Raw genomic sequence first — 17,363 nt, forward strand, 5'->3', positions numbered from 1 at the left:
CTACAAGCTATACGAATGCTTATTATGTTTTTGTGCTTTTGCAGAATTGTGACAACAGGTCTGAAGCTGACAGAGCCCTGGGGTCAGTGCTCAGCTTTGCAAGAGTAACCTTGAACAGTGTGTCTTCTCTATGATGTGAATGAACGAGAGGCACTCTCATTATATCCTTTGTCATCTCCCAAGTACAGAAAAGTCTGGCTTCTACATGCATTGTGAAGGGCATAGAAGTATTGCTGCTATAGGTTAGCAGTGCATGCTGTAAGGGAACTTCTTTTGTCTCAACAAAGCAGTGTAAGAGCTTGAGGGTTTTTTGCTACACGCAGGCGCTTACCTAAGTAGGGATCAGAGTGTTTTGCCTTGCACTGCAGTCACCAGTACTGACAATACTATACTGGTTTCTCTCTGCAGTTGTTAGAACCTGTCAGGGAAAACTCCCTGATTCAATTGTAGATTATTTATTACTACAACAGCTTCAGGATTTGTTTAAGTGTTACAAAGTAGATGTTATGTATACCCTGAATGCTGTTTTTAGGTTGTAGGTCCTGCAGTTTGCTACCTTGGTCTCTCCATTGTTATTTGGCTATTCCCTTGTTACACAGAGGACTCCAAAGAGGGTGAAAGTTGCCAGATTGGAAGGGTTCATAAAATTATTGGCCCATTTAAAGCATTGTTTGATGGGTGCCTGTGTAAAACATACCTCATAAAGTAATGTCTATTTACAAAACTGAAGAAATCATGTGTTGGATGCATATTTGCTGTATTATAGGACAGTTTAGAAAAGGAAAAATGATGTGTGTCACTGAGTACATGAGGGTGTGCTTCTTGAAGTTTTAGTTCTGAGCTTTCTTTAATCCATTACATAATTAGCTGCCTTCTTTTCCCATTTTTTTCCCCACTGACTGACATGGCAGGTTTCCACCCTGCAGTAGAATGATCCAGCTGTGGTCATCTGACCGTTTTGTAGTGATGATGTACATTTCTCAGTGCTACCAAAACTAAGTGGAAACCTCTATACCTGTAGTTAAGAACCAGTCTTCAAGCTGTGGTCAGTATTGAGCAATCTGACAAGTCGGGTGACAACCTGGTTTGGCAGTGCCAAAAGTTTTTCTTGTATGCCATATCAGCTGCTCAGTTCTGTTGCTGTGGGGCTACAAGCTGCTGTCAAGGATGAAGAATAAATCATCTTGACCTTGTTCCCAGAAGTCCTAACTGCCTGTCCTGCACAAAAAGAGTAATGAAAAGTAGACACCCTTGTTACAGCAAAATTCTTGTATTCCTGTCTACATACCAACACCTCCCACACCTTCCTGAGCAACAGAAAACCCAACTGCCCCCTTGCCAGCTGTCAAAATTTTCAGCTTTATCTTGAGAGCATCAACACGTAGTTAGTCAATTCAAACATGAAAATGTATGGCAAGTTAAAATTTAGAATTTGAGCTGTGGGCAATAGATGGAATAAAATGTAAATAATAAAAGCTGAGTCTGGCTGATGTTGGGGAAGAAACGAAAAGTAAGAACACTTGAGGGAATAGTGCTAGTTAACTTCAGTGTCTGTACTCTTAAATACTATTTTTTGTGTAGTGGTTACCCCTTGCTTAGAAATTGGGACTCTGGCAATTTTTATAGCCATCATGCACAAGTCTCCTGAACATCTCTAGAATTTGAAGAGTTGGGTATGTGATAGATCTCAATGAAGTTATTTACAGTTAGAAACATAATTATTCTATCAAATAAATCATTAATAAGAGGGGTGTTTTACCAAGGTGATACCAGAGAATTTTTCCACAGAGTAGCATTTTTATTAAATTGAAAAGCAGGTTTCATTATACTGGCTATCTATCCTGGGAAATGACCAACTTGTCTATGTAGGAAAACTTGTGGTAAATAACAAAGATCTAGAAGTATCCAAACTCTAGAAAAATGTGCTCTATAGGTAACTATCAGGATACATTATCAGTCTTTCAAATATGCTGTATTACTCTCTGAAATACTTTTGAATGTCATTTTAAGAAAGATGCAGCACTAACTGTATGTTGTATAACTAAGACTAGGGATGATGTTTGCTTGTTCTGTGGTGTGAATAACCAAATCCCAACCAGATCGATGGCCTTTTTAGCTTTTATGAAAAGGTGTTTCCTAACATAAAACTTGAAGTCTGAGGAGAAAGGGGTGCAGTAAAACATGCCACTTAGGATGGTTGCCTTAGTTACAAATCTGTTAAAAATCATGGTCTCAAATGAAACGGTAGGAGAACTGTTGAAATTCAGGTAGGAAGGAAGAAGAACATCCTACACCAAAAATCTGTGTCTAGACATCTCTCTCTAGCATTTTTGTCGAAATGCACGTTTGGACCTTGAAGCTTAAAAGCAGTGATGTGTAAACAAGACTGGTTTTCAACAAAGGTGCTGATGCAGTAGCAATTTTAAGGCTTGGTGGAAAAATTTTAAGTAGTGCAATGTGGTGTTCCTGGAGTTTTGGTTGGAATGGAAAAGCAGATCCTTGTAGTATGATAGGGGTACTAATTTAAAATTATGGTCAAGTGAAATAAAAAATAAAGCATATTACAGAATTTCTGTGTATGGCTATAGAGACTTTAATCAACCTCCAGGCAGTTATGGTGACAGTGATCATATAATGATAAGAGAGTTAAAAATCACAATAGTGATGACCAGCTTTGGTTACCTTTGCATTGATGAGGTAAAATTTGGGGACATCATGGCAAAGATTGTTTTCAGGTGATGTTAAATGATGCCTCAAAGCAACTAATCCAAGAGCCTACCATAGAAGTGAAACCACACTTGGATATCCCTTTGCTTACAGAGCTTAGAGTACATCAGACTACTAAAGCCAGAGGCATCTCTCTGGAAATTAATCCTGTTCAGAGGAAAACAGGAAGTTGAACTCTAGAAAATGAAAAAAGAAAAAATCACAGTAAGGCACTGTGTGATACTGTGGAACCATTGGCTAAAGGTAAATGCTAAAACTGTATTTCAGATATGTTAGAATTTTACAGGAGAGTTATTGAGGTTGGTAGATACTCCAGATGTGAAGGATCACTTAGGTACAAAAAAGCCATTGCAGGAGAATTGCTGTTTGTCCATTCCTGTTCATGGCAATGGGGATCAAGCAGACTTCTACATCAGAGCCAGTCTTTTCAGGCAGGAGATTAGCCCAGGAAGCTGCCTTAAATTGGTATGCTAATACAGAAAGCTTTTGAAGAAATCAATACATTGAGCAATAATAAATTGTTAGGAATAAATCATATTTATACAGCAGTTCTAAACGAGCCCAAATAGATGGCTGTGGAAATCTTTCTGGTGGGTGATCTGTCACTTAATCAGCCTCAGCACTAGAGGAATGAAGGGCTACAGACACTGCACAATCTTCTGCAAAGGGTGCAGGTTAGCAGCTACAAAGCAGAAAGATTGTTATTGTCTCTGTATAAAGCAGTTGCAACCATAAGGAAGTCTGTCAGGTAGTGGGCACAAAGACAATTACAACATTTTGAAGAATGGATGCATCCCTGTGAGGATAGTACAGTCATGTCTCTCCAGTCTTTCAGAATTTTTTGGAGCTCTTGGTGGAAATGAGCACTGATACAATCCATAGAGGACTGGATTTTCAAAAGCTTTAGCTAAGGTTGTTCTGTTTTTGTACTTCAGCTGTGTTCTTCTGGATTTTAATGAGTATTTCAAAGATGGACAACAGAGGATAAGAATATATCATCTTTCCACAGCGTAGTAACATCACTACTGTGGTTACCAAAGGTCTGTACTGATCTGTTTATAGGTCATCTAGGCAAAGAGACTGAATAGTGCTGTACCCCAGAGGGTAATGCACAGTTATTCAGGGTAGAAAAATCTTAAGCTGAAGAACTTCATGCTGTAAAATTACAAAATGATCTTATGATGCTTGGGAAACAGATGATAAAGCAGAAGGAAAACTGTTCTTTCAAGTGCAATGTAATCACATGAGGCAAAATAACATTAACTAAGCATATGGGAGGTAGCTTTATATTAGTTACTGTTTTGTAGGAAAGCAATCCTGTGGATAATTTTTGGAAAATATCAACTTGTTACTGAGCATCATTCTAATGGACAACCAGAGGGTTAGGATTTCTTAGGGGAGAAAAGCAGAAAACACCAGAAGACCTCATTATACAGACTTCATACAGCCCAGACTCTGGACTTGGTGCACTGTATGGTTCTGGTCATCCAGTTTCCAAAGTACTAAATTAGTACAGCAACAAGACAACATGGGGGATCTGAGATACAAGAGTTTGGAAAACAGACAGCCTTGGGGAACAGATGAGATAGCCATAGGATTGTGAGTGATGTAGAAATAGTGAACTGGGAATGCTCACTCACTGCTTCTTCATGATTCATTGCCCTTTAAGTATTGCCATTAATTGGCAGTGAGTTTAATGCTGATTTTTTTTTTTAACATTGTATAGTTAAATTATACAGTTCATGTGAAGGGGACATAAGCATAAAGAAGTTCAGAAAAGTCATAGCATTCATAAGAGGTAACTTCAGATTTCCCTAAACTGGTAATTTTTAGAAGTTGATAAGATCCACTAGTGAAAGGCATAAGCAGCTTTAAAATGTGTTCTTGTGGGCTGGGGTTTTGGGGTTTTTTTCGTTGTTTATTGGTTTGGCTTTTTTGTTTTTGTGGTTTTTTTTGTGGGTTTTTTGGGGTTTTTTTGTGGGTTTTTTGTGGTTTTCTGTGGTTTTTTGTGTTTTTTTTGTGGTTTTGGTTTTTTGGGGTTTTTTTTGTTTGTTTTTGGGTTGTTTTTTTTTTTGCTTTGGCTTTTTTGTTTTTCTTGGGTTTGTTTTGGTTTTTTGTAAGGATGATTTGCCATGGCCATAGACAACATGATCCTGGATTGGATGTTTTTTTTTTTTTTTTTTGAGGAGCAGTTCAGCTCAAGATGGAGCTGTGTAAATTGAAGTGTTAACAAGCAGGTGCCTGCAGTCATGTTGGACGTATAAGCTCTTCTTAGAGCCAGGAGAGCTTGTTGAGCATTTCAGCCCACTGTAGACATCCCAGCTTGGTTCACTTGCCCAGTGTAACCTTCCTGGCTTTCAGCCATTCCAGTCAGGCTCCTCCTCTGGGTCCAGCTCTGCCAGTTCTGTGGGGATGTCCTACACAGCGTAAGGAACCCCAAGGAGCACAGGGCACTTGAGACAACTGGATCACATCCCAATGTCCTGTCACCTGAATCATGTGCTGAGCACCACTTGAGAGTATTCATTAGCTTTCCATCAGCTATAATGGGTGTGTGGATGCAGGCTTATAAACACCAGTTTGATTTTTGGCTGAATCCTGTGCTTGATCTGGGCCTGTGCAACACTGAGGCTGTGTTTTCAGGAGGGATAAACGGTGTGTTTTCTGTACGTGTAGGTGTGATTGCTAGTCTGTTGAACAACTGTCTGTCCATTGTGCATCCTGCACACACTTGCTGTAGAGTCCTAGGAGCTTTGCTGATGTGTTTGGAATTGGAGAAGCCCACAGGAGTTTGTGTGCTGTGCTGGTCAGCGTGGGCAGCAGGAGAGTCACAAGAACATGAGTGTAGCCACACTGCGTTGCTTGCATCTGATCACTGGGAGGTTCTGTAGGTTTGGGTTCTTGCCTTCTGTAGTTCCCCCTTGAAGTTGTAAAGTTGCCCCCAAGTAGAAGCTGATGGAGTTACTTAAGCATTAATTGAGTTACAAATGCACAGTAGGTACGTACAGAACGTATGTACGGTACGTTCTTGAAGGTAAGAATTCTGCACTGTCTCTGAGAACCTTATAATTTGAAATTGATTGAAATAATCTATATAAAAATTGTGTTAGAGTAGCATTTTTTCGTGACACAGTATTAGCAACTATTTTAATACTTTTAACTTTTAACACTTATTTTAAAAAAAAGGATTATTCTCAGTAACTTTACCATTTGTTTTATTTTTTGTTTCTGAACAGGGACAAGGATGGTAAGCCCTGCATCTCTAAGAAAATTGCTGGAGTCTTGTAAAGATCTTTCTCTACTCGATGTGTCCTTCTGTTCACAGATTGATAATAGAGTTGTCCTAGAACTGAACACCAACTTTCCTAATGTGTTCATAAAAAAGAGTTTCACCCAGTGACTCACGACATATGCTGCTGTGGAATTCATTTGACAGAACTGTTTCCCGTGAATTTGTGCTGACTTTTTTTTAAGAAGAGTATAAATCCCCTGTGAAATACTGGAAAGTATTAATTATCTACACAAATGGGTAAAACACATTGAAACATAATATGCATTTCTTAAAGACCTGATAATGTACTTGAGGATCGTTTTACTCCATGTTAATAGGTGGCACTGCATGTTTTTACATACCAGCCACGTGTGACTTTAATGAGAAGAAAACTGAAAACGTCTTCTTAAATATCCCTCTATTGGATGTGAAACACAATAATCTGTGTTAATATCCAGGTGAAAGCAGAAGTTCAATGTTTAGCAGTAAGGAAAAGATGGGTGCTGCCGTTTCATGTATATGTGTTTGTGTGTGTGTATATAAATGTATTTGTATATACATACACAGATACTGTAGCATTCTAGTTTGGTCTGTAGTGTAAGATGTTATGATCTGGCCTATAAGTTGTTGTTTGAGAACCTGTTTAAGCTTGTGTAAGAATGGGTTGGAATGGCACTTTGTCTTCTTCATTCTTTTGGCAGTTAATTCTGTCTGAAGCACTTTTCTCCCTTCATCCACCTGAAATAGAAGTAGTGATGCTTTAAAGTCCAGCCTAAGCTACACAACAGAAAAGTGCAAGAATCTTCCACCTGAACCTAGAGCAGAAATGAAAGAGAAAATTACTATCTGCATCTTGGTATTGGATGTAAAGTTTGAGTCAGGTACTTAATTTCCTAACCAGTTATGTTTAGAAAACTCCAGAGCAATATTCTTTTGAAATTTCTGTCATGGTCAAGGCTTAATTTGTGATACATCTGGTTATCATACATAATACCATAAAAACTTGAACTTAGGTAATGCATTAGCAACTGTCTCTTACAGTGGAATCAAATCAACTGTCAAGTGTAAAACCAGACAGCTTTGTTCAGTAAAACAGCAATGAAAATATAATGGGTTTGAAACAAAGACAATATAATTGGTGATTTAATAATTGCCAAACCTTAGTATTAGATTTGTTTCGGGTTTGGGCTTTTATTTAATTTTTTTGTGTGTTTTTCCAAGAGGTGATCACCTGAAGTACTGTTGTACTCTCTCTTTTAACACCTTAGCCTCTGGAAAAGGAAAGACTCGGCCAATGGACAAATTCTAGAGGCATCTTCCTTTTGCACTTCCATGGATGAAGGGTTTTTTGTGTTTTTTTGTTGGTGTTTTGTTTTTTTTTTAATTATTCTCAGTAATTTTACAATTTCTTTTATTTTTTGTTTCTGAACAGCGACAAGGATGGTAAGCCCATCATCTCTAAGAAAATTGCTAGCGTATAGCAACATACTCATGTTGCTCTGTACAGCCTGAATTTAGAGTTGCACCTTTTTAGCCATTATTGATGAATATGGACTATGAAGTAGAGCCTGTCATTTAATATTGGTTCCACTGTTCTTGTCTTGATGGCACTTGTTACCTACTGGAATAAGAAGCAAAATATTTTGTCTGGCAGAAGTATGTTGTTGCACCGAACATCACTGGCGAAGAATAACTTCAGTTTATGCAGTAAATAACCAACAGCTACTGTAGAACTGCCACAAATCATTAAAGATTTGACAATCTCTGTGACTCCTGAATGAATGCTTTGAACTCTTTGTGCTGGTGCCAGTATTTTATAAAGCATGTTGTGAAGCAGCTACAGAACAGTTATCTGATTTTATAGAAAGACTAGTTTTTTAAATATTGCAGTCTTTGGGGAATTCCATATCCAAAGAAGGACATGCACAGTTGGCTTTGTGGTATTTTTTTTTCCTCCACACAGATGGCACTGTGGGATTTCCAACTACACAATTCCATTCCATGTATTATTTTTTCCCAGAAAACAGGACATTGTCAGATCTTCAGATTGATTTTAATTTTTTTTTTTTTCCCTCACTGACAGATTCCAGTTTGGGTGTTACTCTGTGTGAGACCTCATTTCTTTCAGTCAGGATTGGATTGATTTATTTTTCTGGAATTTAACTTCTAGCTTTTTTTATCTGCAAGTAATATTTTTCATTGTAATTGAGTAGTGAACATTATTGTTCTAGTTATAGGAGAAAACAGGTTCAGCTAATAGGAGTTTACAAAGAAAAGTATTTTTTTAAAAGATTTTGTTGTGAAATTTCACTTCTCAGGGTGCATTTGTTTTTGTCTTTTTTTTTTTCTTAAAAGATCCTTCTTGTTTGTTTTTTCAGTGTAAATAAAATGGGATGTGAATGAAGTGATAGCAATTGTGCCTTCAAACTGGTAAACTTGGTAAATAATACTTTCACTTGTACAGCATCAGTGATGAATCAAATGAGTGGTCTTGTAATCCTGCATGTGTAAAGGATTTTATTCTCTCTTGCTTTTTAGGTAGTATAAAGGAGGTTTAAATTGACATTTTGTTCATACTAATGGATTTTTTTTTTCCTTATGTTGTGCCTTCTTTAAATTGTTTTTGTTAGAAACTGCTGTCAATTGAAAGACAAATTGAAGTCTGCTTTTTATTTAGATTATTTGAAACTTAGCTACTGATAACAGATAATTCAAATAGGTGAGAATTAAATGGTAAAGACTTCCACCTATAGTTGTAGACTGTAACCTTCAATCAGTGGGTAAGAAGCTTTTTTAGCTATGGCTTTATACATCTAAGAAGTCTTCCAGCAAGGAGAGGAGAGACCAGCGTTGACATTTCTGATATTTCCAGGGTAAAGAAAACAACATGCTTTTAGACCTTCCTTATATGATACAAAGAAGCAAGAGTAGATCACTGTCTTTTTAGTTCTATTTTATACTTATGTGTGTATATCTATTTATAATATGTACACGTAAATTATATATATACACACATGTTTATGTATATGAAAATTTTTGTATGTGTGTACATACCAATACATATATGTCTAAATCTCAAAGTTTTTCATGTAAGAATTACTTTTGTGAAGTGAATGTAAAAGCAAAAGATATTTCCTAGCAGTTCTGGTTTCACCTGTTGTTTTATTGTACCTGGAGACAGTTCTCCAGCTGGGCAGCAGGAAAAGCCTGGGCAGGAGGTGTGCTGGATTTCCTGTGTTGCTTTGCCAAAGTGCCTTTTGGTTTGTCTACACGTGAAAGGTATTACAGGGTAGGGTAGAGTGGGAATGCAAACTCCAGTAACAACTGTGGACTGTCTCCTTCTGAAGCAGTCATATAGGGGGAAATCTTTTCTCATTTTCTCATCTTCTCTTTCTTTCTGAAGCACTGTAAAAGATGTGCTGTGGCAACAGATGTGCAAAAAAAACCCCATTGCTAACATGTCCGAAAAAAAAAAAAAAGTCTTTTTCTGAAGTAGTCGTGTTCTTAAACTAAAATGGGGGTCTCTGTACTTTTTGGATGAAATTGGTGTGAAATGGCATGTAGCTAGATACGGCATTCTTTCGGTCTTTTTAAAAATTGGCATGATGATTTTACCATTTAAAGCATCTTTCCAAATCCTGAAGGCTTCAATTCAGTAGTTTGCTTGTATTCATAATCCTGAGTTGTTTGGCTAGATAGCTCTATGGAAATTATTAAGTACAATAGCAACACTTACATGGAAGAACAGTTCTGCAGAGATGTTTGGACTTCATAATCCCCATGTACTTGGAGATTCAAATTTCAGAAAAAAAAAACCACAAAAAACAAACAAACAAAAAAACCAACTTGTATTTGCTGCTTGTTTTTTTTCTTAGAGTTCTCATGCCAACTTTTCCAGATAAAAGATGTCCAGTAATCGTGGCTTACAGTGATAGAATTCACCTCGCTGAATGTCAGCTCTCTGAAAAGTTAAACACCTAGTTTAAGGGGGGAATTTGGACACCTCTGGAGAGATGTTAATCTCCCCTTTAGGTAGATATTTAAAGAAAGTAGAATGGATCATGTTCTGGAGTGCCTCTCTGGAGACTGTGGAAGCTGTGATTTAGCTCAGGTTAGGTATTTAGCTTTGAAACACTAAACTCAGATTAATTCCATCTAGTGTGGTACTACCTGTCTTGGAACAGCAAAAAGCAAGACTGGAACAACATCCATCCCCAAACCTCAAAACCCTCCAAAATCCATCCAGAAAGCACCAAATTAAAGAGATGCTAACAACTTGAAATGCCAAAATTTACTTATGCCCCTGACTCCCTTGCCAATGACTGTGTTGTCTTTTTGTCTTATTTTTGGTTTGTGTTTTGGGTTTTTTTTTGTTTGTTTGTGTTGGGTTTTTTGTTTGGTTTGGGTTTTGTTGTTTTGTTGTGTGTTTTTTTGAGGGGGAGGCAGGCTGTTGGGGCTTTTTTTGTTGCTGTTTTTGTTGGGTGTTGTGTGGTTTTTTTGGGTTTGGTTTTGGTTTTTGTTTGTTTGTTTAGGGTTTTTTTGGATTTATTTGTGTGTGTGTGGAAATGCATCCCCTTTCCTTGTTCTGAAAAGTCATGTACCAGACTTGCTCTATGTATAGTTTTGTAAATGCATGAAATTAACAGGCAGACATAATTAATGTATTGCAGCTATTTTGACAATCTTTCATAGTGCTATAATTAAGACTGTGATTAGTTTAACTTCTGTCATTAGAAATGCTTCCCACTGTGCATTTGCAAAATGCCTACAATTGTTTAGTCCTGGTACTTACTGTGTATACTTATTGTATTGTATGGGTTAAGTGTCCCACATCGTATCTGCAGGACTGCTAAATTTACAAAAACTAGATAAAATGTAGCATTTTTATTACATAGAGTACAGGGGTGACTTTATATATTGATTTACATGTTCATTATTACTCTTTTGCAAGGATTCTATTAGTTGTAGCTTTTGAAATTACTAGACTGGAAATTCCTGGTTTGATGCATCTGTACCTATCTGTCCTAGACACAGTCAACATTTTTCCCAAATGAGGGCATTTGTCTTTCACCGAGGTGGTGATTTCTGTGATTTTAAGATTTCTGACTTCATAGTGAAATCCAAGAAGGGCTCTTTACTAAATATTACCAAGCATGGGATAGGTTGTAGTAATTGACATTAGGAAGGGCTGAGGCATGAGTCTTGCATGGTACAGACCCTCAGGGTCTTCAGAGAAGGGCCTCAGCATGAAATGGATCTTTTGAAGAAGACTCAACTTCAGTAACAGCAGACAAGTGAGATTTTTCCCTTTTAGCTAATGGACTAAGTACTGTTACTTTATTTTGAGTAATGTAGCTCTGGTTTCTCCCTGTCCTGTTTTCATTTCAGAATAATAAATGGCACAGTTAGGAGACACATCCTAAATTGGATGAAATACTTTGTAAAGATTTGACTTTTTCACGTGCATGTTTTGTTCCCCTTTTCTGAAAACAAACAAATGATAAGAATAATAAAATAAAAAACCCTCAGCTATTTGAAAGCTCTCTTTTTCATTGGATGCCGAAGAAATGCATTTGTCAAGAAAGCTGAGAAAATAAACAAATAGGATTTACCCAGATTTATTTGAAACTCATGAAATGTTGGCCAGCACTATTTATAGGAATTTATGAGGAGTGTCAGTGCATTGTTCTAGACCAACTGTTACCTTTCCCAGAAATTTAGTTTCTTGTACGTTCGCATGCTCGTGCTTCTAAGTCACTGCTTAGCATTTAGATGCTCTTAATATTGGCCTTTCAGCTACATGCTTGTGCAGTAATTTCTGATGTCTCTGTTTCATTATGAACTACATAAAAATATTTTTCTTCACCTGGCACTACCCAGCTGCATTTTTGGGTATACTCTGAAATGATTTTGTGAATGCATACACACAGAGACACATGTAAGACTGAAGTGCTTAGGGTTTTTTCAATTGGTCCCTTTTTGAGGGCATATAAACTGCTGTTTTGGGGTAAGAATGGTAAAGAGAAGTCTCAGAGGTAATCTTACCCATATATAGGAATACCTGATGGAGGAGAAGGATGTGGGTGAGAAGAAGAGGGAGACAGATTCTTCTCAGAGATTCCCACAGGCCAGACAAAGAGGCATTGGGCACAAACTGGAAGGCAGGAGGCTCCATCTGAACACCAGATGACACGTGCAGGGAAGCCGTGGCTGCCCCCTCCCTGGAGGTGTTCAAGGCCAAGGTGAATGGAGCCTTGAGCAACTTGATCCTAGCAGGAGGTGTCCCTGGCCATGGCAGGGGGCTTGGAACTGGATGATCTTTAAGGTCCCTCCCAACCCAAACCATTCTATGGTTTTTGGGTAAGAGTGACCAAGCCTTGGTGCAGCTTGCCCACAGAGGCTGTGGAGGCTCCCTCTTTGGATGTAACTCAAAAGCATCCTGGATGTGGTCCTGGGCAACCAGCTCTAGGTGGCCCTGCTTGAGCAACAGGAGGCTGGGCTAGGTGACATCCAGAGGTCCCTTCCACTAAAATACCTAGGAATTGGTGTGTTTGCAGGGGGACCTTGCACTTTCTGATTTAATTCTCACATGCAGAGAAATCCTCATTACCATCTGTTTCTTGAGGCTTCTCAGAGAAATCAATGTGATGGGCTGTCTTCTTCAGAGTGAACATAGAACAAAGCCACTACAGCTCTAGCATCTTGTGGAATTCCGTATTTTCTTCAGGCAGAGAGTGGACCCGGGGTGAATCAAGACTGCCCTGGTCTCCACAAGGACCGTGTGAGAGTTGCCTGGAGAAATCTGTTCATGTTTATTTTTATTTGCAGATAAGGAGGAATGGCATTGCCAGGCCTTCAAATTTAAATACCTGAACCCACCACCTGCATTAATTTAAAAAGAATAGGTCTCTCCCTGCCCCCCCTCAAATAACCAGCAACAAACTATTTGCACTGCATTCATGATTTAATGGGATGCTCTGTTTTCTGCTGCAACCACAGGAGTTTGAATAATGTTATGATTGTGTTACCTTTTAAAGGGACTAATTTCTGTAAGAGGTGGAACAGCAGCAATAGAGGGAAGAGCAATAGTTCCTGACACTATCTGTAAATAGCTCTGCTAGGCCAGAAAGCAAGTTTTACTCTTTTTTTAATAACAAGGCAAGAAGGACAAAAGGGGTAATTGCCTCTAAGCACATTTTCTAGAGCTGGAGGGTATTTGTAACAACTAATTTTATATGTCTAAAATTAGGAAACTAAACTAGTCTCCTAGGGTTCTCTTTGCTCTGAGTAGGTAGGTTCTTCCACAGGGTAATTCAGATCAGAAGATCAATCTTAAATCGTGGTCTTGAATTGACCTCTGAAGAAGCTGAGGTCCTTTGTGTGGTCATAAAGCTTCTGTTGGAAAGGAGCTTCCTGAACTGTGTGTGCAGGCCTAGCATGTGCAGGCTCAGAGAAAGAAGTTGCTTACCCCTTGGTGTTCCCAATTACCCCCATAGCTTATTGGGCTTTCCCCAAAGGCCACCACTTCCTTTATTCTGTTCATTCAACTGTATCTTGATTGCTCCCTACAAAATGACTTGTCTGAAGCTAGAAAACGTTTTATTTTCTAGTACTTGGCTGTTTAAATTTGCTTGCTTTTGGTTTTGTTTGTTTGTTTTTACCCTCTCAAGTCAGATATTAAAGCTCGCAAAAGGAGGAGGGCATTTATCTTTAATGAGAAGAATAACAAGCAGCAGGTGGGAGCAATGTTGGTTGTGCAAGTGTTTTAATTCAAATTAGCATGAGCATAGATAGCCACTCTTGATTGTATTCCAAGGTTCCTTAACTTTTATAGTTCATCTCAGTACTGTGCTGTAAACAATTCCAAACTGAGGCTGTTTATTTTCACCTCATGAGGGTGGTTCAAGCCCTTAAGTATGAAGAGCTGCTTTGAACATATGAGAATATGCAAGGCCTGAATGGCTTCAGTAAATTTCCTAAGATCCTCTGAGCAACAGAGGAGAGTTTAGATTACAAAACTAGTAAGAGCAAATTTAAAACGTGGTGAAGGCAGTGGTTGGCAACACCAGAAGTGGGAGGTGGAAGCAGTAGTTCATTGGTGTGTTTTTTCAGGACTGCTTCCTGATGTTAAGCTGTATGAGCCCACGAAGCTATCACCCACTACTTTGCACTGTTGCAGCCCTAAATATAGTCTGTGTTCTCAGAGCTGTGTCTGTATGTGCAGTCTTAGATCCCAAATCTCTTCTCTGTGCTGTCATTTAAGTCATACACATTCAGCATTAACCCCATTTTTCTCTTTTGTGCTCTTCCTACCTTAGCATCTCCTGCATGTTGCTGTTTTTTTGTTTTTTTTTAATTCCCCTCTGAGGCTTGTGTCCTTTTTTTATACTTACACAAGCACTTGATAACATTTCAAAAGTATTTTTTCCTCTCTCAGTATGCTGCTTGACCCATGGTAAAGAGAATTTATGTTCTTAGTGTATTACTCCTGTTCAGATTTGACTACTGCATCTTCTCTCTGTAAACCCAAAGGTCTCTGAGCATATGCAGGCACAGCTCAAGCATGGATGCCAGGCCTCTAGGGTCTCATTTGAATACCTTTGACTTGCATCACTCAGTAGTTTTTTGTGGGTTAAGGTAAGGGTTTCCTTGAACACAAAACTGAGATGTTAGTCCTGTATTCCTAAACAATTTGTTACAGAGAAATCATCTAATGCCTTATATTGCAATCTCAAAGATGGTTTATTTTTATCTTAAAAAGCTAATTACGTATTTGCACACCAATTATTTCTATTTAGTAAATTAATCCTGTTTTATTATGGTACGTTGGATCATTTAAAATGCCATAATGCTGTGTTGTACAGGTTTATTCTGTTACTGCCAGTATAAAGGAGTTGAAAGTCATGTCCTGAGTTGTCAGTGTCTGCTAATTCAGAGATGACAGAAATGTGTTAAAATATATTCAAGCTATAATATTTATCTTGCTTTGCACTTAATTTGTTTCCCTTTGTGTTGCAAAATTCCAAGTGTACATGAAATAAGGAATAAATAAAACATAAATGATTAGTCTACATTCTTTGACTTGTGCATTCATTTTTAAAAATAGTGAAATAAAACACAAAATATGATGCATTCAGAGGAACAGTTTGGTCATATTTTTATCACTTCATTTTGAAAGAAGCTACGCTGGATGTTTTTACATAAAAATTCGTGAGGTAACTTTATTTATTTATGGATTTATTTTTGGAAAATGTATTACTGTCTAATGTTTAGCTTACTGTAGCCTTAAGAGAGCACATGGAACTAGATGCATTGCACAAAATAGGTGCTTTGCTGCCTAAAATGGTTTGTGATCCAGGTACAGAGCAGGAGGCAACATATACATATATACGGGATATAAAGCAGCATATTGAGATTGCAATGTACCAAGAGAGACCTCCAAGAAAAAAAAATACTGAATTTCTTTCAAGAATAATTCCCTACTCTAACGAAAGTTATGTTACCATAATATATTTCTTAATCCCTTTAATTATATAGGTAGTGATACAGATGTGTGCAAATGTTGTGGAACTTAAATATTATGATAGACTTTAAATGTAGCAAAGATGTTAGAGTTCTGCAGCTTTGAAAATAAGAACCAGAAGGAGGCAGGTGATAAGTCGGACTTGATGTGTCCAGGACACCATAAATGTTGAGTTTGAAACTAATAACTTTTCATAGAATTTTCAGGGTCGGAAGGGACATTAAGATCATCTGGTTCCAAACTCCCTTCCATGGCCAGGGACACCTCCCACAGGATCAGGTTGCTCAGAGCCCTGTCCAGCCTGGCCTTAAAAACTTCCAGGGATGGGGCTTCCACCACCTCTCTGGGCAACCTGTTCCAGTATCTCACCAACCTCATGGTGAAGAACTCCTTCCTAACATCCAATCTAAATCTCCCCTCCTCTAGTTTGAATCCATTCCCCCACGTCCTGTCACTACCTGACATCCTAACAAGTCCCTCACCAGCTTTCTTGCAGGCCCCCTTCAGATACTGGAAGGCTACAATAAGGTCTCCTCAGAGCCTTCTCTCCAGACTGAATAACCCCAACTCTCTCAGTCTGTCCTCATAGGGGAGGTGCTCCAGCCCTGTGATCTTCCTCATGGCCCTTCTCTGGACATGCTCCAGCACATCCACGTCCCTCCTGTAAAAGGAGCTCCAGAACTGGATGCAGTACTCCAGGTGGGGTCCCACAAGAGCAGAGGGGGAGAATCACCTCCCTCAACCTCCTGGCCACACTTCCCTTAATGCTGCCAAGGATCCTGTTGGCTTTCTGGGCTGCAAGTGTGCACTGATGGCTCGTGTTGAACTTCTCTTCCACCATTACCCCCAAGTCCTTTCCCTCAGGGCTGCTCTCAAGCCAGTCACTGCCCAGCCTGTATGGGTGCTTGGCATTGCCTCCACCCAGATGCAGGACCCTGCACTTGGTCTTGTTGAACTTGATGAGGTTGGCATGGCCCACCTCTCCAGCCTGTCAAGATCCCTCTGGATGGCATCCCTTCCCTCCAGCGTGTCAGCTGCACCACACAGCTTGGGGTCATCAGTGAACTTGCTGAGGGTGCTCTCAATGCCACTGTCCATCTCACTGGCTTTGTCCATGTTTTGCTGGGCTTTGTCCTCCTTTTTTTTTTTTGTGAATTATCTAAAAAGTTTTTATTGGTTCAGAAATTGGTGTTGGTCTGATTAATGCCCATTTTCTTCTAGACATATAGTTTATTTAAGTGTTAGGTTTGCCTGATACTGTTAATTGTTCAAGACAACACTCCTACTAAAACAAATGCAAAGCTCTGATTTGTTTTCTTGCATATCTAGGGAGACTTTTATTAAGACTTTTAATCTCCAGCACCTACTTGAAGTGTTCACTTCTCTGTCAGAACTTTGCCTCAGGCCAATATTGTTTCAGACACACTAGAACTTATTTTCCAGCAGCAACTTCCAGCTGCTGGTGCCGCTGGTTATTGAGAAATATAGGATGAGACTCGACCTGGCTTCTGTGCATCTTGGACAAAACACAGCTGACTTTTGACATGTGCTAAGTGCTGTTTTGGATGTAATTTCTGACTGCCCTGTTTCTGCCAGAAACCTGTTTCACAGTGCTGCTTTCACAGTGGTGAAAATTCACACATAAACCAGAAGATTGTCAGGTGTCTCTGTTCCTCTGTGTGGCACTTCTGATTGTGCAAACAGTTTAAAAACTGCATAGATAAAGCCAGATTCCAAAATATTTTAGGATTTCCAGACTTTAATGCCTGAGAGCCTGTAATATGCTTTATTACATTATTATTTGGCAAGAGTGTGTTATTATTTGGGGAAGTAAAAGCTGTA

The 17,363-nt window shown here is 38.7% G+C and overlaps 1 protein-coding gene across 4 annotated transcripts in view; it reads left to right on the forward strand.

Annotated features, from left to right (window-relative positions):
* Positions 1-15,069, forward strand: part of FBXL4 (F-box and leucine rich repeat protein 4) — a 61,800-nt gene extending 46,731 nt beyond the window's left edge. For 2 of the 4 annotated variants that reach the window (XM_071741284.1, XM_071741285.1), the window contains exon 9: positions 5,964-15,069. In XM_071741284.1, coding sequence (XP_071597385.1) covers positions 5,964-6,127 — 164 coding nt within the window. In that variant the 3' untranslated portion in view covers positions 6,128-15,069. Of the gene's footprint in view, positions 1-44; positions 2,557-5,963 lie in introns of those variants that run through there. The other 2 variants (XR_011725329.1, XM_071741287.1) reach the window with 2 other exon arrangements.
* The last annotated feature ends 2,294 nt before the right edge of the window (positions 15,070-17,363 follow it).

The sequence above is a fragment of the Heliangelus exortis genome, chromosome 3 (genome assembly GCF_036169615.1).
Source record: "Heliangelus exortis chromosome 3, bHelExo1.hap1, whole genome shotgun sequence".
Classification (NCBI taxonomy): Eukaryota; Metazoa; Chordata; class Aves; order Apodiformes; family Trochilidae; genus Heliangelus; species Heliangelus exortis.